Source organism: Mesoplodon densirostris, chromosome 15 (assembly GCF_025265405.1).
Source record: "Mesoplodon densirostris isolate mMesDen1 chromosome 15, mMesDen1 primary haplotype, whole genome shotgun sequence".
Taxonomy (NCBI): domain Eukaryota; kingdom Metazoa; phylum Chordata; class Mammalia; order Artiodactyla; family Ziphiidae; genus Mesoplodon; species Mesoplodon densirostris.
In genome coordinates, this window is record NC_082675.1 from 27,434,325 (window position 1) to 27,461,099 (window position 26,775).

A 26,775-nucleotide genomic window follows, 5' to 3' on the forward strand; every position below is an offset into this window, starting at 1 on the left:
AATGTGCCTGATTACGGGGTGCAGCCCCAGGGTCCAATGAGGTATCATGTAATGTATGAGATATACAAAAATTCTGAATTCCAAACACATGTGGCCCCAAGGCCTGGGTGAGGGGTGGGGGCTGTGGACCGTCCCCATACATTGCAGTGCTGGAGCAGGCGACAGTCTGGTAAAGGGAAATGGGCTCAACCTGGCCCCAGGATTTCGCAGAGTGATGGTGCTGCTCTCGTGGCTTTTTCACTTAGACGTGAAACAACTCTGCCCAATGCTGGTGCTCAGAGGTGGAGGAGCCCACAGGCCAGCAGAGGGAGGAAGGGGTGCAGGAGGGCAGGGAGGGACGGGGCTTCCTGCCTGTGGAGGGGGCAGCAGGCCTTCTCCCACACAGGACCCTCCCTCACCTGGGAAGCTGGTGACCACTGGCCCGACTGTCACTTTCTGTGGGACTGAAAGCTCCAGACGTGCCTCCTGGGGGCACTCTGGGGAGGTCCAGGCCAAGGGCACCTGGGAGTGTGGCAGTGACTGAAGAGACAAGAGGTACTTATGCTGGTGAGTCCTCAGCTTCCCATCTGTAAGTGGGGTGCAGGCCCTGACCTGCCCCGCCTTCGCAGTGCCCTGGGGGGCTCCCTGCAACCCTTCTCAGGGTGCTAGCAGTCTGCCTCTGGGTCTGCAGAGCAGAGGGTGCCGAGGTGAGCATTGGGGGCGCAGGCCTCAGGTTGGGCCCATCCTGTCCAGGATGGCGGCTCATTCCCCACCAATAGTCCTGGACAGGGGGCCGGCTAACGGCCCAGGTGTGTGGGCTTGCAGAGCTGCGCGCACAGCACCGAGCAGCTGCAGGAGAGGAGCTGGGGCTGGCCCCCCGCCACGCATCAAGCTTTCCGCACAGTGACCATCACCTTTCCTGCCACGGCCAGGAGCAGGACTCCCCAGGCCAAAGCCTCCGGCGTCCATCCTGATGAGGTGAGGAGGGGCATCCACTGACCTCAGTGGGCAGAGCATGCCGGTGTGGGGGGGACCCCAGGGGCAGGCTTTACAGGCGGGCCACACCAAGGATGGCCAGAGGTCAGGCCTGGACTGGGGTCCCACGAAGGCAGAGGAGTCAGCCCGGGTCTGGGCAGGGGGGCGGGTTGTGGGCAGGGACGGGGTGGAGGGCGGGGTACGTGGGCTGGGGCCCGGCAGCGGGGAGGGGAGGTGGGCAGGGGGCGCGGCCGCGGCGGTGGGTGCAGAGCGGGTCTCGCGGTGTCCGGGCGGCTGAAGGCGAGGGCGTCGCCCCAGGCAGCGGGCGCGGGGTCTGTAGGGGCGCCTGGGTCCCCGCCCCCGCTGGCCGCGCCGGGTCGCGCGTGGGCGCGGCGGGCGCCGATTGGCTGGCGGGAGCGCGGGCGGGGCGGGCGGCGGCGCGGAGGGGCCGGTCACCTCGCAGCCCGGCCTCGGCCTCCGCTCGTCGCCGCCCCGCCCGCGCGCACGTCCCCCCGGCGGCCACCATGAGCACAGGCCTGCGGTACAAGAGCAAGCTGGCGACCCCAGGTGAGCCCGGCGCCCGCCCGCGCGCGCGCGCGCACTCCTTTGTCCCCGCCGCCCGCACGCCTCTCACCGTGTGTCTCGGTCTTTCCCCCGCCCGCCGGCCTGGGCCCGGACCCCGACCCGACCCGACCCCCGACCCGACCCGACCCCGCAGAGGACAAGCAGGTACGTGTGCGCCGTCGCTGACCCGACCCGCTGTCACCCATTGTGCCACCAACGCGCGGCGCCCCAACGCGACCGCGCCCCCGCCGGCCGTCACCCCGCTCTGTCGCGATAACCGATAACCGATTGTCAGCCTGGGCAGTGCCGCCAACCCGGGGCTGCAGAGGGGAGGAGCGGCCGCAGTGCCTCCGGGCCTGGCTCCTGACCCTCGAGGCATGGCGTGCGCTCCTCCCCGATGGGGGATGGGCCGGGTGCCCCTCTCCCACTGGTCCAGCACCAGCCTCTCCTTGCTGACCTGGCCCGTGGCCGTGTGCTGGGGGTCCTGTGTGAGGCCATGGTCATGAAAGGCCACGGGCTGGGGGAGGGGTCCGAGTCCACCAGCCAGGGCCAGTCCCTGAGCAGCCCCACAGGGGAGCCTCTGGCCACCCCACCCAACTTCTCTGCATCTTATGCCTCCTCTCCGCACACACCAATGTGAGTGGGCTGATCTGTGGCCAGGCCTCTTCCCCAGACTGGGAGCCTCCAGGGCCTGGTCTGAGTCATCCCGGTGCCCAGCACTAGTCTTCAGATCTAGAGGGTACAAACTGATTTCTCAAAGGTCTAGCCTGGACCCCAGCCTCCAGGAACAGAGGGCCGGACAGGAGGCTGGCCTGGGCACTCGCTGTGAACCTAGCTGAGGTCAGGTTTAAACAGCTAGGAGACCCCAAGAGGGCGTGGGGGGGTAACCGGGGGAAGCTGGGGGTTCTGGGGCAGCCCTGCTGGGGGCCTCTCTGGCTTGAGCTCAGCCATGTTTAGGGCAGAAAAGAAGAGCCCAACTCTGGCACCAGGGTGGCCTTGGCAACCCTCATCTGGGATGGGGGTTCACACCCTGGGTGGATGCTGGGTGGAACCCAAAGTCTTGGCCTAGGTGCGGCAGGCGGGCCAGGAGTGGCCCAGCAGGTGGGGTGGGGGCTGGGAGTCACTCCTGCCCAGTGCCAGGCCCCTAGCAGGGATACGCCCCACCCTGGGACGGGTGAGGCTCACAGGGAGGGGCCGCGACCACCTCACCCTGCCAGCAAGGGGCTCCCCGGGGAGCCTGGGCCAAGAGCTGCCTCCCCATTGTGGTGGGTCAAACAATGAAGGAGATGCAGGGACACACTGCCACCAAGCTATTGTTCAAGGGAGAGAAAGAGCGAAGGCCTGGGAGACCAGCCCCCCCCTTCTCCTGGGCCTGCGGGCACTCAGGGACCCCCCTGCTGAGGCCCGAGCCCCTTCAGGCCTGTCTGCCCCTCCAGGAGCTCAGCTAGGACCAGCCTTACCTGTCCCCTGCTCCCAGGACCAGAGGGAGAGAGCATTATGCGGGTGGGGTGTGGGGTCCCCTGGGAGCAGGGCCAGGGAGCCCGGTGTTTGGGGAAGGCTCCGCATGGGTTTGGGGGAGCCGGAAGCCTGCAGTAACTTTGCTGTTCCATTGTTGGTGTTACTGAGCCTCAGCCTGTCTGCACTCTGGGAAAGGGGGCAGGGGAGCTCTGTGGGCCCCCTCTGTGCCCACCCATCTCAGACTGTGGGGAGGGCTCTGGTGGTCCTCTGTGCCCCCTCCCCCAACTCCCACCCCACCTCTAGCAGTGGTGGGGCCTTCATTGGCTCTGGCAGCTGGGGTGATGATTCTAAGAATGGAAATGCCTCGAGAGTGTCAGGCACCAGGAGGAGGTGGGGAGGAGGTGGGCGCAGCAGCGTCTGTGGCTCGGGAAGTCCTAAGGAGTATTTGTTGTGCCTCGGGGGCCAGAGAAAGGGAGTGGAAAGGCCCCTTCCTTGGGGATACCCCAGGGAATCCCCAGGCCCCATCTGGACGAAGTCAGGAGACAGGGCAGGCAGGCAGGGAGCTGGTCTTGTCCCCCTGACCCAGACCTCCACTGAGGCTGTGCCTTACCGATGGGGAAACTGAGGCCTTCTGGGGGCAACGAGCCCATCAGGCACCAGGCTGTGGGGTGCCAGCTCTGTCTGTCCTCCTGGAGATGCCCTGGGCCCGAGATGTCAGCCTATCTGGACAGGAAGTGGGCCGAGGGGGCCATGTCTAAATTGGAGCCGGGGGTGGAGGCTGGGTGGGACTCAGCCCCAAGGCCCCTCGCAGGTCCGCGTGGTGGAGGGCTGGGGCCAGCGCGGAGGCTTTCTCAGAGCCAGGGCTGGGGGCGGGCTGGAGAGCTGGGGCCTGTGGCTCCCCCCCACCTCTTCTCGGATGAAAGGCTCCCCTGTTCCCAGCAGTGGGCCCACCCCTCCTCCCCAGGTGCCAGCGGCCTCCAGGCCACACAGCAGCAGCATGAGCCTAGACAGGGGGACAGAGGCCCCTTAAGCGGGGAGCCAAGAAGGGAGGGCCTAGGTGGGGGAGAACTGTGGGGCCTCCCATTCCCAGTGACGCACAGTCCAGGGACACGTCTCTTTGGATCCCCAGCTCCTTTGCAGGCCTCCCTTGCCACAGGGCTGGTGCTGGCTTGTTCAGATTCTGGTGGGTCCTGTGGGCAGGGTCAGTGAGGAAGGGTTTGGGGGCTCAGGAGACCCCTGTAGTCCCTGGGGTGGCCGCACAGGTGTGAGGGCTGAGCTGGCTGGAGCCCTCCAGGCCCTGTGTTGCCCAGTCCTGTAAGTGAGAGCAGGGTGGAAGCTCAGAGGGAGTGTGCCCCTTAGGGGGAAGGGTTCACTCCAGCACCCCCTACCTCTGCTGGCAGCAGCTGTCTGGGGGCAGAGGTGGCAGCGCAGGGCTGGCCGGCGGGTTTGTGGAGCTACGCACTGGCCACAGCTTCCAAGTTTGCAGAGGTGGGGGTAGGGGTTGGGCATCTAGTGGTCTGATCGCTCCCTTCCCCCAACGTAAGCCTCCGCGGGCCTGGGTGGGGAGGTGGGCTCTGCCCTCGCAGGTTCCCCACTTCTCTCGGCGGCCACGGCGGTAAGAATTCTCCAGACACACGCGCACACACGCGAGGGGCGGGCCGTGCGTCGATGGGTAGCTGGGGGCGCCTCTGTGACACCGCCGCGGGACAGTAGGGGGACCGGGCAGGCTCCCGCGGGCGCGCGCGTGGATGGGGGCGTACTCGGGCGCCCTCTGGCAGGCGGGACGCGGCAGCGCAGACCCGGCCGTGGACCCGGCCCCCCCGCCCACCCGGCTGTGCAGTCGCTGGACTGACGGCCTGAGCCGCGCCGCTCTGCGCGCAGCCGCCCGCCAGCCCGCCGAGCTGGGCCCTGCCCTCCTCCGCTCCGTGGCTCCGCCCGCGCGGCCCAATTTCCAGGCGACTGTCTCCCGGAGACCGCGCGCTCCTCTCCGGCGCGAGGGCCCGCCTGTGCCAGGGGCAGGCCCGCCTGGGGCCGGACGAGGCTTGGTGGCCTTGGGGTCCCGGCATCGCGTGAGCGCCGCCCCTCCGGGCTTCGGTTCCCGCTCCCGCGTCCGTAACACGTAACCCGTAACCCGGGGGCGAGAACAGGGCCTCGGGGCCGCACAGCGCGCAAGCCCCTGGCGCACGGCTACGCCGGGTGGGCCTGACGCACACTGGGCCCCAGCGCAGTGGGCAAGGTCCCGGGGTCGCTGCGATGGACTCGCTGGCGGCACCCCAGGACCGCCTGGTGGAGCAGCTGCTGTCGCCGCGGACCCAGGCCCAGAGGCGGCTCAAGGTGTGTGTGGAGAGGGGAGCGGAAGGTGGGTCAGCTGTGCGCCCGCCCCCCGCGCACGGACTGGGGATGCGACGGGGACCGCAGGGCCGGGGTCCTGGGGTGGGCGCCGGAGGCCGCGGGAGGCTGGGCGCCGCTGTCTATAAATAGCCCCTGCTCCGCCGTCGCCGCAGCCAGCCACCCCCGCGGCTGGATCGGGGCCAGACGGGGCCTCCCACCCCTTACACTCGGGAGGGGTGAGTATTGAGGTGGGGGCTTCTCCAGCCTCTGAGGGCCTTGGGCGTGTCTGAGGGGTCTGGGTCCTGGTGCCCTCTGCGCACCACCCAAGGGGGGACACTGCCTTGCCCGCTGTGCCTGCCACCCCCCTCCACACGCACACAGACTCCATCTCGGTCCCTGTGAAGCCCTCGCGGTCACCTCTACCCTCCACCCCCACCTGCCTTCCACTTCCAGGGCCTTTGCCCGCAGGCCCTCACCCACTTCTGCCATTGAGATGCCCCCTCCCTGGGGACCCTGCCCTGCTGCCCCCTGGCCTGAGCTGGGTAGGGGCCAAGGCACCGGGCTGCCCCAGGAACCCCAGCATGCCCCTGACCCGCCTGCCCCTGCCAGGACATCGACAAGCAGTACGTGGGCTTCGCCACACTGCCCAATCAGGTGCACCGCAAGTCTGTGAAGAAGGGCTTCGACTTCACGCTCATGGTGGCAGGTGAGTGGGCCGGCCTCCAGGGCGGGGGGGTGGGGCACTGGCAGCCAGGCTCTGTCTGGGGCCTGGGACCTGACCCAACTTCCTCACTGCACCTGAGGGCAGGGGAGTCGGGCCTGGGGAAGTCCACACTGGTCCACAGCCTCTTCCTGACTGACCTGTACAAGGAGCGGAAGCTGCTCAGTGCTGAGGGTGAGTGGGCCCCACGCGGCCCTGGCACTGCCACCATCCCCTGCTGGGTGACCTCTCCGAGGGCTCCTTCCAGGTCCAGCCCTGCTCCTCTGTCCCCGAAGCATGGGTCTCCCGTTCAGGGTCCAGATCACCGCTGGGCCACATAGCCAGGGATGAGAACGAGGGTCTGGGCTGCCCAGGGTGGGAGTGAGGGTCACAGAGGCTGTTCCAAACCATCCCCCGACCCGCCCTGCCACAGAGCGCATCAGCCAGACAGTCGAGATCCTGAAGCACACGGTGGACATTGAGGAGAAGGGGGTCAAGCTGAAGCTCACCATTGTGGACACACCAGGCTTTGGGGACGCCGTCAACAACTCTGAGTGGTGAGGAAGCCCTGCCCGGTCTGCCCTGGCCCCCGGCCACCAGCCACCAGCCTGGCCTCATGTGCCCCCTGCCCCCAGCTGGAAGCCCATCACCGACTACGTGGACCAGCAGTTTGAGCAGTATTTCCGGGACGAGAGCGGCCTCAACCGCAAGAACATCCAGGACAACCGTGTGCACTGCTGCTTGTACTTCATTTCCCCTTTTGGGCACGGGTAGGTGGCTACCCCGGGCCAGGGGTGCGGGTCCTGCCCATCCCTGCGGCTCCCCCTCCCACCACCCCTACCCCATGAGCCCCTCGCCCCGGCTGCTTTCCACAGGCTGCGGCCAGTGGACGTGGGCTTCATGAAAGCCCTGCACGAGAAGGTGAACATCGTGCCCCTCATTGCCAAAGCCGACTGTCTCGTCCCCGGTGAGATCCGGAAGCTGAAGGAGCGGGTGAGCCTGTGCGGCCGCGGGGCGCAGCCAGGACTCTGGTGGGACCAAGGGCACCAGCCCCTCACCTGATGGCCCTTGCCTGCCGCAGATCCGGGAGGAGATCGACAAGTTTGGGATCCACGTGTACCAGTTTCCTGAGTGTGACTCGGACGAGGACGAGGACTTCAAGCAGCAGGACCGGGAACTGAAGGTGAGGCTGCAGCACTGGTGGTGGGGGACCCAGAGGCCACTTTACACCAGGTCGGGAGGAGGGCCAGGGCCCAGGTCTGACCTGGGGGGCAGGAGTCTTTCGTCCAGGCTGTAGAGCCTTCACCTGGGGCTGGGGCTAGGGCGGCCCAGGTCCCCCGCTGGCTTGTGTAATTGGGTCCCCATGTAGTTAATAGGTCATGGAATGCTTGCCAGGATCTAAAGGCACAGCCACTGGCCAGGCCCCCACCCTGGCCCTTCTTTCAGCCCCCTCGCCATGCTTCACCCGCAGAAGGGCCTAGTCCAATGGCCCCAGGCCTGTGCATGTCCTGGCTCCCAGAATTCTGAGCTCTGGGGGGAGGGGGGGTGGCTTTGAGTGCCCCAGGGGTTAGAGTGGTGATGGCAAGCCCAAGCTGGGGACAGGTGGCCACCGAGCCAGGAGCAGTGTGGACCTTTCACCCCGAAGTCAGCAGGGGTATCACTAACAGAGGCATGGGCTCTGCCCTGGGAAAGGAATGGGGAGGCACTAGATGGAGTGGCTGTTGGTGGGGGGGGGGTATCAGGAGGCGGGGTACATCTGATGGGCACGGCCCAGCAAAAGCCCTAAGGTGTAAGCTGCACCAGTTCTGGCTTCAGCTGGCAACAGAGAGGCCAGAGGTGGGGACAACAGGGTCTCTTTGGGGAGAGGTTGTTGATGGTGATTCTGGAGGGGCGGACCAGGTGCTTAGTGCCCATGCCCCTCTCCCACCACTGACCCCACACCCGTGCTAACTGGGAGTGAGCCCTTGCACCTGCCCCCCCAGGAGAGCGCACCCTTCGCTGTTATCGGCAGCAACACGGTGGTGGAGGCCAAGGGGCAGCGGGTCCGGGGGCGCCTGTACCCCTGGGGGATCGTGGAGGGTGAGTCAAGGCCTGGGGCACAGCATTTGGGTGGGAAGGCTCCCCTGGGCCGGCGCCTCACCCACTGCCCGCCCCTGCCCACAGTGGAGAACCAGGCACACTGCGACTTCGTGAAGCTTCGCAACATGCTCATCCGTACACACATGCATGACCTCAAGGACGTGACATGCGACGTGCACTACGAGAACTACCGAGCGCACTGCATCCAGCAGATGACCAGGTGCGTGACCCACCCGCCCTCGGACCTGCCCCGACCCCCACCCAGAGGTGTGGGAGCCACAGGGTATCGAGGGTCAGCCCAACCCCCAGCAGCTTATCCCTGGTGTCCACCCTGCAGCAAACTGACGCAGGACAGCCGCATGGAGAGCCCCATCCCCATCCTGCCACTGCCAACCCCCGATGCTGAGACGGAGAAGCTCATCAGGATGAAGGATGAGGAGGTTGGTAGGCAGCAGGGGAGGAGCAGGGGCTGGGGGTGGGGACAGGGCCAGGCCCGTCCCATCGCACTTCTCACCCCACCCTCTGTTGTTCCTGCCCCCACCCCCCAGCTAAGGCGCATGCAGGAGATGCTGCAGAAAATGAAGCAGCAAATGCAGGACCAGTGACCCCACCACAGCCCCACTTTTCCATGGATATACTGCCAGTTTCCAGGCTGGCCCTTCCCACCCCTGGACCCCAACTGGCCTGGACTCGACCCCGGATTCGTCTGGATCGCCAACAGGCCTGGACACAGCCCCAATTCCAGAGTGGCCCAGACCTGGACTTTTCCCTACTGTTCCTGAACTGACCCAGAGACGCGGGGTCGCAGCCCCCAGCCAGCCCTAATTTATTCTCAGCATCAGCCCCTCCCCTCATTTGTATCTGCTTCCAAGGGGCCTGGACAATGGCCCCCACAACCAGCCCTCTCTGGCCTTGGGGGAGCAGGAGCTAAGTTGGGTGGTGACTTCTGAGATCTCCCCCCAACCCAGAAGGTCACAGCACTTAGATTCCAGGCCCTACTCAGATGTTTGGGTAAACCAAGGCAGAATAGGGGAGCAGGTCTGCGGGATCATGGGCCTATTCCCTGCCCAGTGCTGCAGAGTGAACTTGGGAGCCCTCACTTTGTGCTGAGGTGGGCCAGGTCCTTCTTACCTCCTCACCCACTCACCAAGTAGCTCAGCGGGCAGGTTGGACAGCCGAAGCAATTAGGATCCCTCCAGACCTTAGGAGGCCAGCTGGCTGCTGGGGAGGAATAATGGGGCTGGGATGCTTGTAAATGCCTACGCCCCTCCCCCGCGGCCATGGCCCGGCTCCAGGAGCAGTGGGTGGTGGGCAAACTGGCAACCCCCATCCCTGGACCACCCTTCCCTGTTGGTCGCTGGAGGCCTGTTCCCCCCAGCAGCACTGTTGCCCCGGGTTCCTGAGCCCTTGGTCCCCCATCCCTCCACCCGCATGATCCCTGCCCCCAAGCCCCATTCTCCAGTTTGTTCAGTTGTGAATGCTGCGTCCTGTCCTGGTGACAGGAGAACAATGTTGGTGAACGTCGAAGAGGGTGTCCGAGTGCTCCGTGCGCCCCTGGGAGTGAGTGGGGCGGAAGCCCGGTCGGCCGGCAGCCTGGCGATAGCGCTCTATCTGCGCTGCCGGCTTGGCCTACGGGTTATTTCTGAAGGGCGACGGGGCTGTGGTCGGTTCGGCGGGTGCGCCGGGGCCTGGCAGGGGCGGGGCGGCTTTATCGCCCGGTTCTGCGGCTGCTGCCTGGCGCTCCAGAGCTAGCTGGACCGCTGTCCTCTCGCCATGGGCTCCGGTGAGTCTGGGGTCTGCCCGGGCCCGGCCGCTCCCTGAGTAGAGTCCGGTGGGGAGGTGCTCTGTCCTCTGGGCTGTAGTCGGGAGAGGTTTGGGTCAGACTTCGAGGGCACTTCCAGCCGGTGTGCCAGGCTGTCGGGGTGGACAGGCTCGCGGGTGATGGGGGGCGGCACGCGGGTGCCCCGGGACCCCGCCCAGGAGCCCCAAGGGTCGGGCTCACCGCGGCGCTTCCCTTCCAGGGCCGCGCGGGGCGCTGAGCCTAATGCTTCTGCTGCTCGCGCCGCCAGGCCGCCCGGCCGCTGGCTGCCCGGCCCCGTGTCGCTGCGCGGGGACGCGCGTGGACTGCGGGCGCCGCGGGCTGACGTGGGCTTCGCTGCCGGCCGCCTTCCCGCCGGACACGACCGAACTGGTGCTGACGGGCAACAACCTGACGGCGTTGCCACCGGGGCTGCTGGACGCGCTGCCGGTGCTGCGTGCCGTGCAGCTGGGCGCCAACCCCTGGCGCTGCGACTGCCACCTGGTGCCGCTGCGCGCCTGGCTGGCAGGCCGGCTGGAGCGCGAGCCCTACCGCGACCTGCGCTGCGCCGCGCCCCCCGCGCTACGGGGCCGCCTGCTGTCCTACCTGGCGGAAGAGGAGCTGCGCGCCGCCTGCCCGCCTGGCGCGCTCTGCCGCGGGGCGCTAGCGGCGCAGCTCCTGCTACTCTGCCTCGGGCTGCTGCACGCGCTGCTGCTGGCACTGCTGCTGTGCCGCCTGCGGAGGCTGCGCGCCCGCGCCGCGCGCCGGTGGCCGCTGACTACCCCGCTGGCGGCGGAGCCCGCGACCCCCGAGCCGAGCGACTGGCGCTGAGCCATGCGGCCGGCCCACTGACTGCCCCCGCTCCGGCCGCGTCCTCCGCCCACACGATCTCCCAGACGCGCCCCCCCGCGGCCGCGCGCAGGGGCCCCACTGCTGCGCGCGCACCGCTGGCGACACGCACACACACCCTGGACCTGGATGCCGAAGCGGGCCCGGGGCGAGCCGCTGCCCAGACCAGTCGAGCCCCCCACGCCATCTCCAGTGCGAATAAACCCTGCTCCCCATCCGACCGATCTCTGCACCGTGCGACTCGGAATCCCCCCCTCAAACCCAGAAAGAGCTCCGGGGATGATTCAAGGGGACACATCGCATGTTCATACACCCAAAATCACCTTCTGGTGCGTGCGCAAGGTCTGGGAGTGAACTCACCTGCCACCAACTCTCCCAGAAGTTCTAGTGAGAAGGCACAGAAGAGCTGGAAGTACAGTGCTCACACTGGCGGGAGTGAGGACACAGGGGACAGTGAGGACAGTGGACAGTGAGGACACTGTGGAGCAGTGAGGACACTGGACAGGACAGTGTGGGGACGGTGAGGACCCCACAGGAAGTGTAGTTGCCAGAAAGAGCAGATGCTCAGAGTGGCGGTTTCCGGGAGTCAGTCAGGGTCTTCCAGGTGGCTCTGAGGACAGTCCAGGGTGTGAGGTTTCCCTGAAGGCAGTGACTGTGCCACACAGGCAGCTTTCAGGGTATCAGGGATGCACTGGGGATGGTGAGGGCGGTCGGGTGGCCCAGCAGATGCTTCCTGGGCATCTGAGCGAGAAGCTCTGGAGGGCAGGTGAGGAGGGGGCAAGCGTTGTGAGCTGGGGTCCACGTAAGTTCCCTGCAGGGGTGAGGAGGCACCTGGGGTTGCAGGGTCTCTGAATCGTGTCCTCCACCTGGCTGCCGCCTCCTGCAGGAAGGCACCTCTGTTTCTCAGTCCCTGTCTCCCTGTCCCAGCCCTGGACCCAGGCTGAGCCACCGGGGCCTGGAAATCCTCTGTGGGTGTCCCAGTGAGGCTCAGGCTGCTAATGAGGGCCTGGCGGACCCAAAGAGGGGCTGATGCATTTCCCAATATTGGGGTCCTGCTCCCACCCTAGGTGTGGCCCCCACCTGTCTGGCCCTGTGAACAATGAAGGCTGCTTGCTGTTCACCCCAAACAGGACCCTGACAAGGAGCCTCGGGCCTGAGCCCCAGCTGCCTGGCACAGGAAGGCCCCCGGCTCCTCTGACCGGGTCGGGGAGGCTGCCACTGACACGGCCTTTGTCCTGGCCTTTGTGGGACAAGACAGATGGCCCTCCGGTCAGCCTGATGCTATCTCAGGGCTGCCGGTGGGACGTGAGGCAGGAGCCACCCCCTCCTTTGTGGGCAGGTGCATGGCATCCGGCCCATTGTGGGCTGCAGTTGACTGTCTGGCCGTCCATCCAGCCTTATCACCACATCTGGGACAGCGGCCCCTTTTGTACAAATAAACTGCCACCCTACCTCCCCCAGGGAGTGTCCCAGAGCCCCTGGTGGGGGTCAGAGGTAATAGTCATTGTCAGAGCAAGGTCCACAGGCCACCCCCTAAATTCAGCCCCAATGTGGTGCAGGAAGGGGGTGTCACCCCTACTTTCTAGAGGAGGAAACCAGATCCCAGAGGAGGGTCTCCCTGCTGGGCCCCAGAGCTTTCTCCATGGCTGCACTGGGAGCAGAGCTGAAACCAGGCCCCTGGGACCCACTCTCCTCCTCACTGAGGCCTTTGGGGGGCAAATGCAGGGCCCAGAGAAAGTGGCCTTGGGGTCCTAGGTGACCCCAAGCAAAGAGAAGGAGGCCCCCCTGGGCCATGGGACAAGGTCCTAGCAGGAGCTGTGAGAAGTGGTGAGCAGGAGCCCAGCTCCACAGTCAGTGTCCTGCTGAGAGGGTGGGCATGAGGGCCCTGAGGGCCAGGAGATGCAGAAGGCTGGAGCTTCTTTGAAAGAGGGAAAAGGCTGGCATCACAGTGTGGTCAGACTTAAGGAAGAACTTCCCACTCAGACAACGGGGCAGTGGAACCACATGGTTTCTCCAGGCTTGCCCCTCCCTCTTGCCAGTTCTCCATGATTTTGATGGGCTCCGGCCAAGGTACTGACCACAGGGGGATGCGGGCCTGGCCTCGCTGGCTGACCTGGCCCAGCCTGCTTGGAGCCCCCAGTCCCAATCCTGACCCTAAGCTGACCCTCCACACACTAACCCTGGGGCCTCAGCCTCCAGAGTGTGGGGAATTGGAACAGTCCCAGCTCAGGGACACTGAATGAATGGCCCTGTGCATGGATGGGGAGTGGACACCCCTCCCCCAGCTCCAGGGCCTATGGTGCCCCTCCCTCCAGCACTGTCCTCCATCTCATGGATGACACACCTGCCCCAGGGTCCCTTCCCCACTGATAGGCTGGTCCCGTCTGGGGCCTCAGACTCCTTCCAGATGGGAACAGGTCAGGGTCCAACTCAAAGCTCTGCCAGGGCTTCCCTGGTGGCGCAGTGGTTGAGAGTCCGCCTGCCGATGCAGGGGACATAGGTTCGTGCCCTGGTCCGGGAAGATCCCACACGCCGCGGAGCGGCTGGGCCCGTGAGCCATGACCGCTGAGCCTGCGCGTCCGGAGCCTGTGCTCCGCAACGGGAGAGGCCACAACAGTGAGAGGCTCGCATACCGCAAAAACAAACAAACAAACAAAAAAAGCTCTGCCAGCCCCTCATACCTGCAGCCCCCAGGCTGGCTGATTCAGGGCCCCCTGCCCAGCAGCCCCAGGATCCTCCGACCACAGACTGGCCCCCCAGCTTCCCGGGGGGTAGGGGTTAGCCAGTGGTGTAGCTCCCAGGACCGCCAGCCTTAGATCAAGGCCCAGCCCTTCCCAGGGCAGGCATGACCTTCCTGCTCTGACTATGTCCTAACTATTCAAGGCCTCCACTCAACATGTCCTCAGCAGGGCGCGTTCTGGCCCTGCTCTGCCCAGACACGTGGTGCAGGACCCTAAGGCTGCCCCGGGGCTCAAACCACATCCTGGCTAGTGAGCGACGACCGAGGGGTTGCATAGAGTGAGCCCCGGCAGGGCCAGACGGCGGCGCAGTTAGACAAAACCCTGACCTGCGCGGGGAGCCTTGGTGTTTTCATCCCTGAAATGGGCTGATGCCTGTGTCTCGTCCTCCCCGGGCGCGCGACCCCAGCCCGGCAGCAGAGGGCGCTCGCGACCTGCAGGAGAGCCTGTGCGGGGCGCCCGGGGCGGAGGGGCGCAGGGCGTAGAGACACCAGGCTCGTCCGGGAGCGGTGCTCAGAGCAGGACCTGCCCAGGCTGGAGGGGGCGGCGGGCCCCGGGATCCGCAGATCGCGGCCGTGGGGGCGGGGCGGGGAGGGGGAACGAGGGGACGCCCCCGCCCCGCGCCGCCGCCGCGCGCTGACAGCCGGTCGCGGGGAAGATACGGGACCTCTTCCGCCGGAGGGGAGTCGGGGGGGCGGGTCAGCCCAGGTGAGCCCTCTGCCCTCCACCGCTTTTTGGCTCCGTAAACACTTATTGAGTCCCTGCTGTGTGCACCGGGCGGACGGGGGTTGCGAGGCCGCGTGGAGGGGACCGTGAGAAGCTGGCTGGCTCCCGGATGCCCAGGGAGTGGGACATGGGATCCACCACCTCCTGACCAACCTGGTCGCGGAGTGCGGGTCCCCCGTGGGCGCCTCCTGCCTGCGGAGGGGCCGGCCGCTCGCTGGGCTTGGACTCGAGGGGCCCACGCGGACGAGGCCCTGGGAAGGGCTGGGGGCCAAGCCCTGGCCATGATGGGGGGTGGGCGTGCCGCCCAGACAGAGCAACAACACTGGCGTGGGTGGCGGGGCCCTGGGGGCCCATAGCTCAGCGCAGAGTCTGCGCCCACCCCCAGCGTTTCCGATGGAGGACAGGCAGCGGGTGATAAATCACCAGCTCCCACCCCCACCCACCGGTGCTGCCATGGAGAAGGGGGGGGCTTCGAGCGACAGAGACAGAGCCCGAGGCAGACAGAGACAGGCCTAGAGACAGAGACAACCTCAGAGACAAAGGCAGCTACAACCGCCCAAGGACACTGCCAGGTCCCCTTACCTCCCACCCCCAGACCCCCCCTCCACCAGGCCCATCTGGAAACCAGCTGAGAGCCACCCCACCCAGCCTGCCAACCCCCAACAAGGAGGAAGAGGAGGAGGGAGCAAGGACTTTGCAGCCATAACTCCCCTCCCCCGGAGGACCATAAATCAGCAGGGGGCTCTCGGGAAGACCTCCCCTCCAGGTTGAGGGGGGTCTTTGGGGTCACTGGCCCTGGTGACTGGGCCTGGCCCTAGCTGTATCCCTCCCTCCTTTAACAGTCCTTAGGGGATCCCCCTGCTCCAGCTCTCTCTTTCTGCAGCCCAGTCACAAACCCAGAGCTGTCTACACCCAGTGCTGTCTACACTGGATGCGCAGTCCATCCTCCCTCTTCTCTCTGTCCGCAGACAGGAAACGTCTGCAGGGAGACGTCCTGTCCTATCAGGAGACCCTGGGCTGGCCCTGCAGGAACTGGGGTCAGCGGTCCTCCCCAGCGAAGCCTCCAGGGGGTCCCCTCTGCCCCAGGGGAAATGCTATCTGTCCCTCCTTCCATCCTGCTTTCCTGTCACCACCACTCCCAGCTGCTGAGGGCCAGCTGGACAAAGGGTGCTGAGAGATGGGCCAGGTGGGCCCCCGCCACAGGTGTGAGCACCCCCTGGGGTCAGGCGAGGCTTGAGAGAGCCCACAGGATGCTCCCAGGACCTGCAGGGTGGGCCCAGACCCCAATCCCAGCCGGACCAGCCTCAGCAATCCCTGCCCTGGGCGTCTGTCCTGCAGACAACCCGCTGGACCCATGTGGCAGAGATAAGGCCACCTGTACACGGGGAAACCCACAAACATCCACCATGACATCTTCCCTGGCTTGTCTCAAAGAGTGGTAGGGGCGAGGACAGGGACTTTCTTGTCTCAAAAGATCTTCGGAGCTCTGGGAATTCTGTGCCTGAGAGAGGCACTGAGTGTCCTGGGGGCTGGCCTGGGCCTCGTCATGCGGATGGTCCCCTTGACCCTCAGAACAAACCCCCTGAGCCCTGGGACGTCAAAAGCACTGACCCGGTGTGTGGAGGTGGGGAACGGGAGGGTCTCCTGGAGATGTCCAGGAGCTGCCTCACAGGGGAGGATCCAGAGAATGCAGGGGCAGGAGGTGCGCTGGGCTCAGCCCGTGGGAGGGAGGGCGTGCAAAGGCCCCCTCCCCCGAGCATGCTGGGGGAGGGGGGACGCGGTCCAATCCTTCATTCATTCTCAATTGTTCTCCCACCCGTGCACCCATGTGCACCCCTGTCTGGAGGCTGCCGGCTGCATGGGAGAGGGCTGGGGTGCAGGGCCCTTGGTCCCCAGACCTCCACCCAGCAGAGCCCCCCACCCCCCAGCCCAGGTGCTTCTCTCTCTGCCTCTGTGCCAATCACACAGGACCCTGGGACCATCCCCACAGGAACCCTCAGAGGTGGGAGGGGCTGGAAGGGGATCCTTCAAGCTTTACCTGATGGACTCCCGTGGTGTGGGCATACGGACCCCAGGGGAAGTAGAGTGTTCCCATGGCAGCCACTTCTGCCCAGGTGTGTGAATGGGCCGGGCATGCCCACCCCTGAAAAGGAGGCTACAGCCTGGAGCTGGGGGTCCCGGCAGTGTGGGCATCACCCTGGGAATTGTATGCCCTTGGCCTCTGAAGGGCTTCCTGTGGGCGGCCTTGCTTCTACGTAGAAATCTATTTTGATGTGGTTTGTGTTGGGGAGTTTGCTTTTCTCTGTGCTTTGTTTATTTAAAGATGCTCTTGAAGAATTCCAGCCCGTCTGCAGATACTGAGGAAAGGGCTTCTGTCTGGGCAGGGTTGGGAGGGGCAGGGTCCCTGACAGCTGCCAGTCCCAGCACGCCCACCCATGCCCTGTGCCCACCAAAGGTGTACCAGTGACAGACCTAGAGTAGGCAGGGCCCCGGGATGCCGCCATCCAGGGATGTCACACAGAGGGGCAGTTCAGGAGGCTTTATGAGAAAAGTGGGGCAGACATGTTTGTGCAGCCCTGGGTCTCCTGGCACTAAATGCCTCACCTGGGCAGACACTTCTTTGTGAGTCCCTGGTGGGGAGGTCCCTATTTTATGGGTCTTTCTGCTGCAGACCCCTCATCTGGGGCCTCTGCTCTGCAGGTCTCTTCTCTGTGGGTCTCTGGTGTGGGAACCTCTGGCAGGGGGGGAATCAGTGCCACCTCTCCTTATTTGGGGTGACATGGCTCTGCCACAGTGGCCTCTGGGTCATCCGTCAGACCCTTCTCCCTGGGCTGAGGATCCACTGCCACCAGAATCCCTGGGGCCCACACTCCTGAGCCTCTTGTGGCGAGGCCAGCAGGAGTGACTGGAGCATGACTGTGTCCCCAGATCATCCATGGACAGGTGGAAGGGCATCAACGGCTAAGGCTGACCTGCAGCCTTGACTCCGTGAAGTTCCCTAGACCTCTTCAGCAATGCCGTTGTGAGTCCACTGAATCCTCCCTAAATCCTTCCTGAGTCTCCCAACCTTCCCTGGGCCCTCCGGGTCCTCTCCAAGTGCTCCCTGAGGCTCCCAGACCCACCTGCATCTCAGGCTTGGGCTACTGTACCCGGATTGGTCCTGGCAGGTAACTGAGGTTGGTGCCAGCAGAGCCCAGAGCCTGGCACAACCCCACAGGGTCCTGTAGACAAGGTGGGCGGTGGGCACAGTGGTCTCAGGTGTGGCAGCAGGACCATGAAGGGTCCTCCTGAGTTATAGCCTCACTCCATTAGCGCCCGCGTCTGGGGTGTGTTCAGTGGCTGGACAGGCGGTGCCCCTGGGCCTCAGAGACAGTCAGAGCAGGTGGGCCCCAGGCACGAGTGAGGCGTCACCACCCCATACCTGTTCCCGATCCGCCTCCTCCCAATTCGCTCGCCCTGTGTCCTCCCCATGCAGCGGCCCGGGTCCCCTCCACCAAGACCCTCCTTGTGGGCTGTCTGGGGGTGAGGGAGACCCTGCACAGAACCTCACGTGCTCTGGGTGGCAAGCCGTGTCTCTGAGCAGCCAGGCCACGTCCTCACGTGTGAGTGTGCGTGTGTGGACGGGAGTTGGATGGTCCTGACTCCCTGAGTGAGCGGGTCCATGTCCTCACACCTCCCGCAGGCGCGCGTCCCACAGGCCCGCCGTGCCCCTGTGTGCCCTCGGCCGCCGCCCCTCCCTGCCTGCCGCGCCGTGTGTACACAGGCTTGTTTTCCCTGCCTCGCGGGCCAGGGGTGTGCTCGTAAATCGTGCAGCCGATGACACATTTATCCCGCGGGCGGCTGGCGGTGTGAATTTATGGCTGCCCCTCCCTCCTGGCCGAGGAGGGACAGGGGCCCGAACACCCCACAGGCAGGCACTTACGGGCCACTAGGCCAGCCGGGCCATTGTGGGGGCCACCAGGAGGGACTCAGGAGTGCTCTCAAGATCTGGCCGGCTCAGAAGCCCTGCAAAGTCAGGGGACAGATGGCAGCTGAGAGGCTGGGTGGGCTCTGCCTGGGTACAGGCTGCGGTCGGGGATTCTAACCTGCCCCACCTCCGCCTCCCACCTATGAACCAGGCGGGACAGGAGGGGCTGCTTCCCTCTGTGTGGACTCAGCCCACCCACTGCTACTAGGCCTGTTGGAGGCATCGAGGTTCGGAGAGGATTGTCTGGAAGGGTGGGGACCCCAAGGGCAGCTGGGGCTGCCTACAGGGAGGGGGGAGGTGTGGAAAGTCAGGACGGGGGGCCCAGAGCACCCCGCCCTCCTCCTCCTTGTAAAGATGGGGAAACCGAGGCCAAGTGAGAAGGGCCCAGATTCCCGCTTCCCAGCATGCAATGCGGGGGTCCCAGGCACAGCCCCCTCCCAGGGCCCTTTGTCCAGCGCAGTCTGCGCATTGAGGGGGCAGACAGGTCCGAAGACGGGAGAGACGATGGAACAGTCAGGTCCCCTTGGGCCACAGCGGGGGATGGGGGCCCACTGCCTTCCCTCTGTCTGTCTGTCTGTCTCTGAAGGGGGTCGGGTCTCCAGGGGCCCCTCTGGCGGCTCTCATGCTTGCCCCCACTCTGGTCCTCGGTCCCCCACCCCCTACCCGCCGGCCTGTCAGGATGAGCGATGGCGGTGCCCCTCCCCAGGCCCTCAGCCCCAGGCCGGTTCCCGCTCATTAGCCGCTGACACTGTTTGCTTTCCCGCCCGGGACGCCCACCCCCGTCACAGGCCATTTCTCCTGGCGCCCCCCACCCCCGTGGGCCTGCCCGGGGGTCCAGGGTGCCGGGCGGACCTGCGTTCGGCTCCCAGAGAGATGGCCAGACACAGCCCAGCCCCACCCTCACCTGCAGGCACCAGAGGACAGACCTGAATGCAATAGTCAGGCCACAGTGAGAGTGAGACTGGGCCATGCCTCTGAGCCTCAGCTGGCCCTGCGGTGACACTCGGGCTGGGTCTCTGGTGACAGGCTCACACTCCCGTCTCTGTCTCTCTTGATCATTCGTCCCTATTTCTGTCTTTGGCTCTGGTCTTGCCCCCAGCCTCACCCCATGGAATGACCATTGAGCCACCATCCCCATACAGAAGGCACCTCTCTACCTGGTGTCCCTCTGTCCCCCAAGCAGCCCTGGCACACAGTGTGTGGGTCAGAGGGTGAATCTATGATGCCAAGGCTTGGGGAAGAAGGCAGGCGGAAGGGTGACCAGGGCATAGCTGGGGGTGCCCCCTGGGCCCTGCACCCCAGCTCCAGAGGGCTCCAAGCAGGGGAGGCTGCAGATGGACCAGGGTTGGGGGGTTTGGCGTTGGCTCAGCCTCCAGGGCAGCCTTGGGGGCACGTCGGGGGTGGCAGGCCGCTTGCTGGCCCCCCTGCCCCCTCTCCATACCCTCCCTTAACGTCAACCCCCACCCAGTGTGGCCACAGCTGGGCGGCATCAGGGCCCACAGGCCGGTGGCAGCCAGTCCTTCACTTAAAAATGTGTTTGTGATTTTGGCGGCGGGGCAGATAACGGTGACGAATGGCCCGCCGGCCCCATGGGGCCCCCAGCCCATCTGGTTTGACTTTGGCCTGTCGTAGGGTGCCCCGGGGGCCCCACCCCTGCCCTCGGGCAGTACCCTCCGAGTGAAGCCCGGGGCCAGCGTGGGCAGCCCTGACATACCTCTAACCTCTGCAGACATTGGTCCCTCTGCTGGGAACACCCCTGTCCTCCAGCGAGTGTCCCACCGGGGCGACCCTCCTGCCCCGGGCCCGTGGGTACTGGACACTGGCCGGTTCGGTGTAGAGGCCACGCCCTGATCAGCTCTCTCTCCTCCATGGAATGGGGAGCAGTGGGCACCTGGCATGAGGGTGATGGAGGTGGAGAGGCCCGTGGAGGGGGCAGGGCAGCCAGGGCGGGGCCTGGCTGCCTGGCCCGACGGGCAGCGCATGTGGTCATCGTCAGGAGGGATTTCTGACAGGCCTCCCGACCCTCCCGCAGCCGCTGAGGCCCCCAGACCATCGATTATCCCTGGAGGGCAGCTTCCGGGTCCAGGCCCGTGCTCGGCTGGGGGGCAGTGAGGTCGAGCCGAGCCCCTCGGCCCAGCCCCTCCCTTCCGCCCCTCTCTGGGCTTCTGGAGCGGGGGCAGAGGTGGAGGGCGCCTGCTCCTCCCCCCACAACCATAGGGGCACCCTGGGCCATCTTAGCCCAGGCCCTTGGAAGCAGCCGGACATGTGGTCGGGGTCCACGTGGTCAGTGCGACCCCAGAGACACGGGCTCCTGCATTCCCAGCGAGCCTTCCCGAGCCCCCCTGCCCAGGTTACAGACAGGGGTTGGACCCTGCTCTCAGTGAGGAGATAGGGGAAGGGGGCGCTTGGAGGTGCCCCCACCCATCTCAGGGGCGGGGGGGTGGAGGTGGGAGTGGGGTGGGGGAGGACATTGCAGGCCCAGGAGCAGAGCTGGGGGCCATCCCAGAGGCGCAGCCTAAACTGCTCTGTCCCCAGGAGCTGCATCTTCCAGGCGGCCCTGGGTGGGGACAGCTGGGGGGAGGGAGAGGGGCGGCGCTGCATCAAGACTCCTGCCCCCTCCCTCCAGGCCGGAAAATCCCTCTCCCTCAGTATCACATTGTTGAGAATTAACTTTGTTGAAATAAAAATTGGTCTTGGTATTAACTCGGCCTCGAGGATTTTCTCTGGGATCCTGGAGGCTGCAGAGGGGTCAGACGACCATTCCCAGAGCTGGCTGCTGGCTTGGGTTTCAGGGGCACCAACGACCTCCTAAACCTCTCTGGGCTGTAACTCCCTGCCTCTTGGGGACACGGTTCCTGGGGCTGGGGGGAGGGAGGAGCTGCTCTGGCCCTGCCTCCCCTGACCCTGGCCATGAAGCCGGACAGCATGGACAGCGAGGATCTTGGGGGTCTGGCCCTGGTCCCCCCCACCCCTGATCCTCCCCACCTCTCCCCCATCTCTCCACATCACTTGGCAGCCGTGGCTGATGTCCACGGGACTACTCCTCCACCCTCAGGGTTCTGCCACAGCCTCAGTTTCCCCCCCATAAAATGGGAGGCTTGGCCCAGCCTGGGTGCGGGAGGCCCTGCAAACAGATGGGCAGCCTGGTGGCCAGACGCTCAGAGGTGGCCCTTCTGGGAGGCGAAAGCCCCGATGTGTGGCCGTGGCCGGAGTCTTCTGGGGGTGGGGACGGGGAGGGGGCGCTGAGGGCTCATGGCCGTTCACAGCCTCAGCCTCAGATGGCATTTGGCGGCCAGGCCGTGCACATGGCTGGGGTGTGAGGACAGAAACATGGGGTCACCCAGACCAGCTCCCAGGGAGGCAAGCAGAGACATGCGTACCACTGCAGCCACCAAAATGGTGTCTGTCTATACCCGCGCAGACCTGTGTGCAGCTGATCCGAGAGCCGCTGGGGGCCTCACCTTTCACATGGCCCCCTCTGCCTGGTGCGTCCCCCTGGGGCCTTCCACTCATCTGGAGGGTGTGTCTGCCCACAGGGATGCTGAGCCCAAGGACAAGAGCAGGGGATGGGACAGGCTGGGAGGAGCCTGCGGGGGCATCCAATTCTCCCCTCCCCCATCCCCCCACCTTCTGACACAAGGACACGTCTGTGCCCTCATAGTCGGGGGTAGGCAGGATTTCCCAGCCGGTGGTCCCCTCACAGCCTCGTCCGACCACAGCCCGAGCAGTGTGTTTTGGGGGGTGGGGTGCAGCCTGGGAACAGGTTGGGATAGGGGCCTGGGAACGAAGGCGGCGGCCCCTGGGGACGCTCGAGCAGGGCCAGCTGTTGCTGCCTGGCTCCAATTCCCGCTCTGTGCCGAGGCTGGTCCCCCGGGCCAAGGCCGGTGGTCTGCCTGGGAGGGAGTGGGCAGGCTGGGGGGCCTGTGCCTTCTTCTAGGCGGTGGTTCCTGGGACAGCAGAAGTAGGAGGGAGCCACCTTCATGCTGTACCAGTCGTTCAGAAGGGCTCCCCTGTCCCCCAAGCAGCAGGTCCTGAAGCCTGAATCACCCGAGCCCCCCACCTTCACCTCACCTGGAGCCTGGGCCGACCACCTGCCGGAGCCTGTGTTCCATGCCCCTCGGGGCCCACTCCCAGGGCCCTCCATTCTACTCCCCAAGCCTGGCCCCAGCCTGAACACTCCAGTCTGGTCCTTCTGTCCAGGGAGCCTAACTACCAGGACCAGGGCCAGCCTAAAGCTCCTACTCACCCTTCAGGACCCCATGCAAGTGTCCCTGTCCCTGGGAGCCACTTGAATGCTGGGCCCAGCACCAACCTGGTGTTGTCATCTTTTCAAGACTCCTTCCTAGTGGCCCTGCCCCTGCCCCAGGGCTGGACGCCAGGGTGGACACACAGCTCCATGGCTGAGAGGGAGAGGCTTGCTCCCTGGGTGTTGGTTTCCCAGCTGAACAGTCTTTGGCTAAAAGATTCCATGGGTCCTACTGGAGCAAGTTTGTCCCTCTAGGGGGACCCTGAGGCTGCCAGGACCCGTCCCTCCCCCACCTAAGTGTTCTGAGGAGGTAGAGGGGCTCCAAAGAGGTGGGGTTTGCTGTGGGCACACTGAGGGTTCCCCCAGCTGGCTGTCCCCCAGACACTCGGTTGGCTTCAGCTGAGGCTGAGGGCCTGGCACGGAGGCTGCTGGGTTGAGGCTGGGGGGAATCCTCTTATTCCTGAATCCCTCCCGCCTGCCTGGCTGCCCCCTGGGAAGCCCCGTGATCCAGGAACCTGATATTTTAAGACTTAAAGCAAATGTTTCTGGAGCCCAAGCTGCACTGAGGCGCCCGCCCGGTCCTTACTGGGGGAGGGCCAGCCACAGAGGAGAGGACCCCCCGCCCACAAACCAATCCTGCCCCTCCCTGGACCACAACTTCTGGTGGCGGGAGGGGCTATGAGGCAGGAGCCCCTTAAGGGGCCAGAGCCGGAGCCAGAGCCAGGGCCAGCTTCAGGACTGAGGTGGGGGGCCTGGTGTTGACCTCCACTCTGCTGGTCCCTCTCTCTGGCTTCCAGCACTCTGTGAGGCCCATCAGAAGCCCTGAGCCCTCTAGGGCTGGTCTTCCCTGACCCGGAAGCCGGGGATACCACTGAACTGCCTTGCTCTGCCACCATCAGGGTGGGCAAGTCCACGTGCTGCTCTGACCCACAGGCAGAAGCCACCTGGAGCTCAGGTGGGAAACCCGAAGTTTCCTGGTCCGTGGAGCAGGAGATCTGGGATGGATTGGCGATGTCTACCTGGGTTGCAGGTGTGAGAGTGGGGATCCATGGGCTGGAACGGGTTTGATGAAAAAGCAACACGCCCAGGTTTCTTAACCTCAACACCAGAAGGAACTCCCCAGTGTCTGGATGACAGAGTGGCCTGAGGCTCGGCTCAGGCCCAGCAGAGCTGGTCAGGGCAAGGCCCAGGCTCTAGGCCCTACCTGGACTCAGTGGAGCCATCTTCCTTTGGGAGAGTCTCCGAGGGCTTCAAGGGCTGGAGCATCATGGGTGGAGGGCCCAGGTGGGTGGGCGGACAGTGCAGGGCAGGGAGGCTTGGGCCTTGTTAGGGCAGACAGGGATAGGGCCCCCTCTGTAAGGAGTGTTCCAGACGCTGGACCAGCCCAGGCCCAGCTGGGAATGTGGGGAGTGGGGGGCAGATGTTCTGGGGATTCTTCCTGGGTTATCCTCATGACCCCAGTCAGCCGGGCCCCTAGCCCTCAAAGTACCTGTGCTGAGTCCCTGGACTGGTCCAAGCAGATGGGGCTTGGCCACACCTCCCTCCCCAAACCAGCAAGCCCATCAGGGCCAAGAGTCTCCTCGGGGTCCTTCAACCATTTCACAGATGGGGGAAACCGAGTCCCAGAGAGGGAACAGGCCTTCCACGGCCACATGAGAGCCTACAGCCAGCCCCGCTGCGTGGACTTCTTCCCCCCAACCAGCCCCTGAGGCCCTCTTGTCTCGGCCTGTAGGAGGGACGGCACTGTGGACAGTTGTGGGAGTTCAGACCTGACTGTGAATCCCAGCATCCTGCCTCCAGGGCCTGGGTGCTGTCTGCTCACCCTGAGCCACGGCTCCCCACCTGACCACAGCCCTTCTGCCCTGGCGAATTCCTGTGCACCATCAAAAACCCAGTGGGGCCTGAAACTTGAGCCCCAGAATGTCACACACACACCCATCTCCATCCCTAGCTGCTAATTCCTCTCCCCTGACAGAGGAATTTCTGTGCCTGGTGCCCCCCTGGGAGGCCAGCAGCCCCCTTAGGTATTCCCAGGTCTGGCCCTGCTCCCTTACCTCAGTGGACAAGCCACCCTCACTGCCAGGCCTGGATTCCTGCTGTGAGAACAGACACACTGTCACCATGCCTTGGTTTCTCCAGCTCTGAAATGGAGATGTGGGTGTCAGTGGGCGATGAGCCCTGGGTGTCCTGAATGCTCGGAGGGAGATCAGGGTGGGCTGCCTGGAGGAAGGGCAGCCAGCTGCTCACTAGGCCCCGGTGCCTTCAGGCAGACCCCTGCCTAACAGCCCTGCCAGGTTGTGGGGCTGGGGAGCTGTGCCCACCGGGGCTGAAGCCTATAGAGCAGCCCCTCCCAGGAATCCCGGCTGCCCAGAAGCCACTGGCTCCCGGGGGTCACAGCCAGCACCTGCAGCTGCTGCCACCGGCAGCCCAGGAGAGCTCCAACCACCCCCTCCGTCACTGCTTCAGCTCAGCGCTGCCTTCTATTCCTCGGGCCTCGGTTTCCACGTGCATCTGGGAGAGCAGCAGGCGGGCAGGATTTGGGAGAGGACAGGGCGTCCTGGGCATTTAGGGTTAGAGTGGGGACAAGAGGTGGGCCATGGGGGGCCGGGAGGCGGGAGGAAGGAGGGAGACACTATCAGTCCCCTCCAGAGGCGTGGAGAGGTCCAGGGCCCCCACAGGGGAAGCAGAGGAATCCAGTTTTAAATCAAAGGGAGACTGATGCCGTGTGGGTGGGAGGTGCCCCCAGCGGGAGCTCCACATTCTGGGGCCTCGAGCCACTGCCCACTGCTCCCGAGGGAGCCAAGAACCAAACCCCCCTGTTTTCTGGAACTTGCCCACACTCCTGACCCTGTGACCACAGAAGCCCCATGGAGGCTGGGCCCCAGGTTCCCTGTCTGGCTTGCAGCCAGGCCAGTGGGTGGAGGCGGATGGGCGCAGGACCAGGCCTCCTCTGGGATGCCCATGGGGTGACCCCAGTGGCTCAGGGTGGAGTTCCCCCACCTGTCTGCAGGTGAGGGCAGGTATGGATAGGAGGTGGCAGCGAGGAAGGGCCCAGGGATGGCCTCGCACCCAAGCCCAATCCCTTCCTTTGGCCACACCCCTACCAGGGCCCCCTCCTCCCTCACCCGCATTCCCAGGCCCCTAGCCCTGCTTGGGCTCCCAGGCTCCAAACCAGAAAAACGAGATGGAGAACAAACAAGCAGGCTCAGGCTGCAGCCTCCAGCACATCCAGCGTCCGGCACAGGTCTGGCCATGGAGCCGGGTCCCACCCTCCTGGGGCACTGAGGGTCAGGGTGGAGGGTTCGCCTAGGAGATGCAGAGTGCCGTGCCCCTGAGTCGGCCCCTCCTGCCTCCCCACCCTTCCTGCTGCCCAGGCAGCCTCCCCTGCACTGGCCCCGCTCATCTCTCCAGGGGCAGGCTCTTGAGAGCTGCAAAGCCCACTGTCCTGGCCGCAGTGGGCTCCCCAGGAGTGAGCTTCTTGTCACTAGGGGTGTGCAAACAGGGCCAGAAGACCGCAGCTGGGGGCTGCAGAGGGGAAGTGCAGGCTGGCAGGTACCACCAGTTTCCCGAGGTCCTTTTCAGATGGAGGGTCCCCAGACCCAAAACTCCCTCCTAGAACCCGAGGTTCAGGATTCTGACCTCTGGGACCGTGACGTGTCCCATGACGAGTGCAGTGCTGGCCGTGTCACAAATGCCTGCTTACTCCAAGGGGTCCAGGGGCAGCTGGGTGTCTCCATCTCATCAGCCGCCACCCCCCTCACCCAGCTCCTGCCCCTCCACACCCGCTTCCTCCATGGGTCGGGCCAGACCATTGGACCCTGAAGAGGCCCCGGACAGGCCTCCCACCAATGCCTGCCACTCCTGCCCCAAGGGCCTTGCACGGGACTTCAGTCAAGCGAGGGAGAAACTGTGGGTTTGGATTCCAGCAACTGGGCTGACCCCAGCAGAAAACGAGGAAGAATCCATCTCCCCGAGACTGCTTGGTGTGTGCCAGTATACTCCAGATTCTTGGTTTGACAGTTTCCTCTCTACAGAAAGGAGTGGGAGGCAAGGCTTGTGCTTTAAGGGAATGGTAGAGGGGCCAGCTGGACAGAGCCACCTCCAAGGGTGGGCTGGTGGGTGTCCAGGACTCACCCAGCCGGTAGGAATGTGGTGCTGGGCTCAGGACACAGGCCAGGGCAGGGCCTGGGGCCTAGAACTCAGCCTGAGGGGCTGGGGAGGGCAGCCGAGAGGTTGCAGGGAGCACCATGGACTCTGGGCTTGGGCTCTGGCCATGGACTAGGTCCCTGGCTGAGCCCCACCTGACTTCCTGGGAGCCCTGACCGCAGCGGTGTGGGGCCGGACCTCACTTGTCAGTCTGGAGCA

The 26,775-nt window shown here is 65.3% G+C and overlaps 2 protein-coding genes across 6 annotated transcripts; both read left to right on the forward strand.

Annotated features, from left to right (window-relative positions):
* Window positions 1-1,423: 1,423 nt before the first annotated feature.
* On the forward strand, window positions 1,424-9,613 carry SEPTIN5 (septin 5). Of its 5 annotated transcripts, none has more exons than XM_060118324.1 (12): window positions 1,424-1,521; window positions 1,673-1,683; window positions 5,917-6,013; window positions 6,116-6,202; window positions 6,441-6,564; window positions 6,643-6,777; window positions 6,883-7,000; window positions 7,089-7,190; window positions 7,990-8,086; window positions 8,171-8,306; window positions 8,424-8,526; window positions 8,635-9,613. In XM_060118324.1, the coding sequence occupies exons 1-12, from the start codon at window positions 1,479-1,481 to the stop codon at window positions 8,689-8,691; spliced, it is 1,110 nt and encodes a 369-aa protein (XP_059974307.1). In that variant the 5' UTR covers window positions 1,424-1,478; the 3' UTR covers window positions 8,692-9,613. The 5 variants fall into 5 exon arrangements, with proteins under 5 accessions (XP_059974307.1, XP_059974308.1, XP_059974305.1 ...); XM_060118321.1 differs by lacking the exons at window positions 1,424-1,521; window positions 1,673-1,683 and adding exons at window positions 4,959-5,310; window positions 5,481-5,543; XM_060118325.1 differs by lacking the exon at window positions 1,673-1,683 and having other exon boundaries at window positions 1,427-1,521; window positions 6,111-6,202.
* Window positions 9,614-9,859: 246 nt separating this feature from the next.
* On the forward strand, window positions 9,860-10,715 carry GP1BB (glycoprotein Ib platelet subunit beta). The gene is made up of 2 exons (XM_060118326.1): window positions 9,860-9,869; window positions 10,108-10,715. Exons 1-2 carry the CDS (start codon window positions 9,860-9,862, stop codon window positions 10,713-10,715), a joined length of 618 nt encoding a protein of 205 aa, XP_059974309.1.
* Window positions 10,716-26,775: the final 16,060 nt, after the last annotated feature.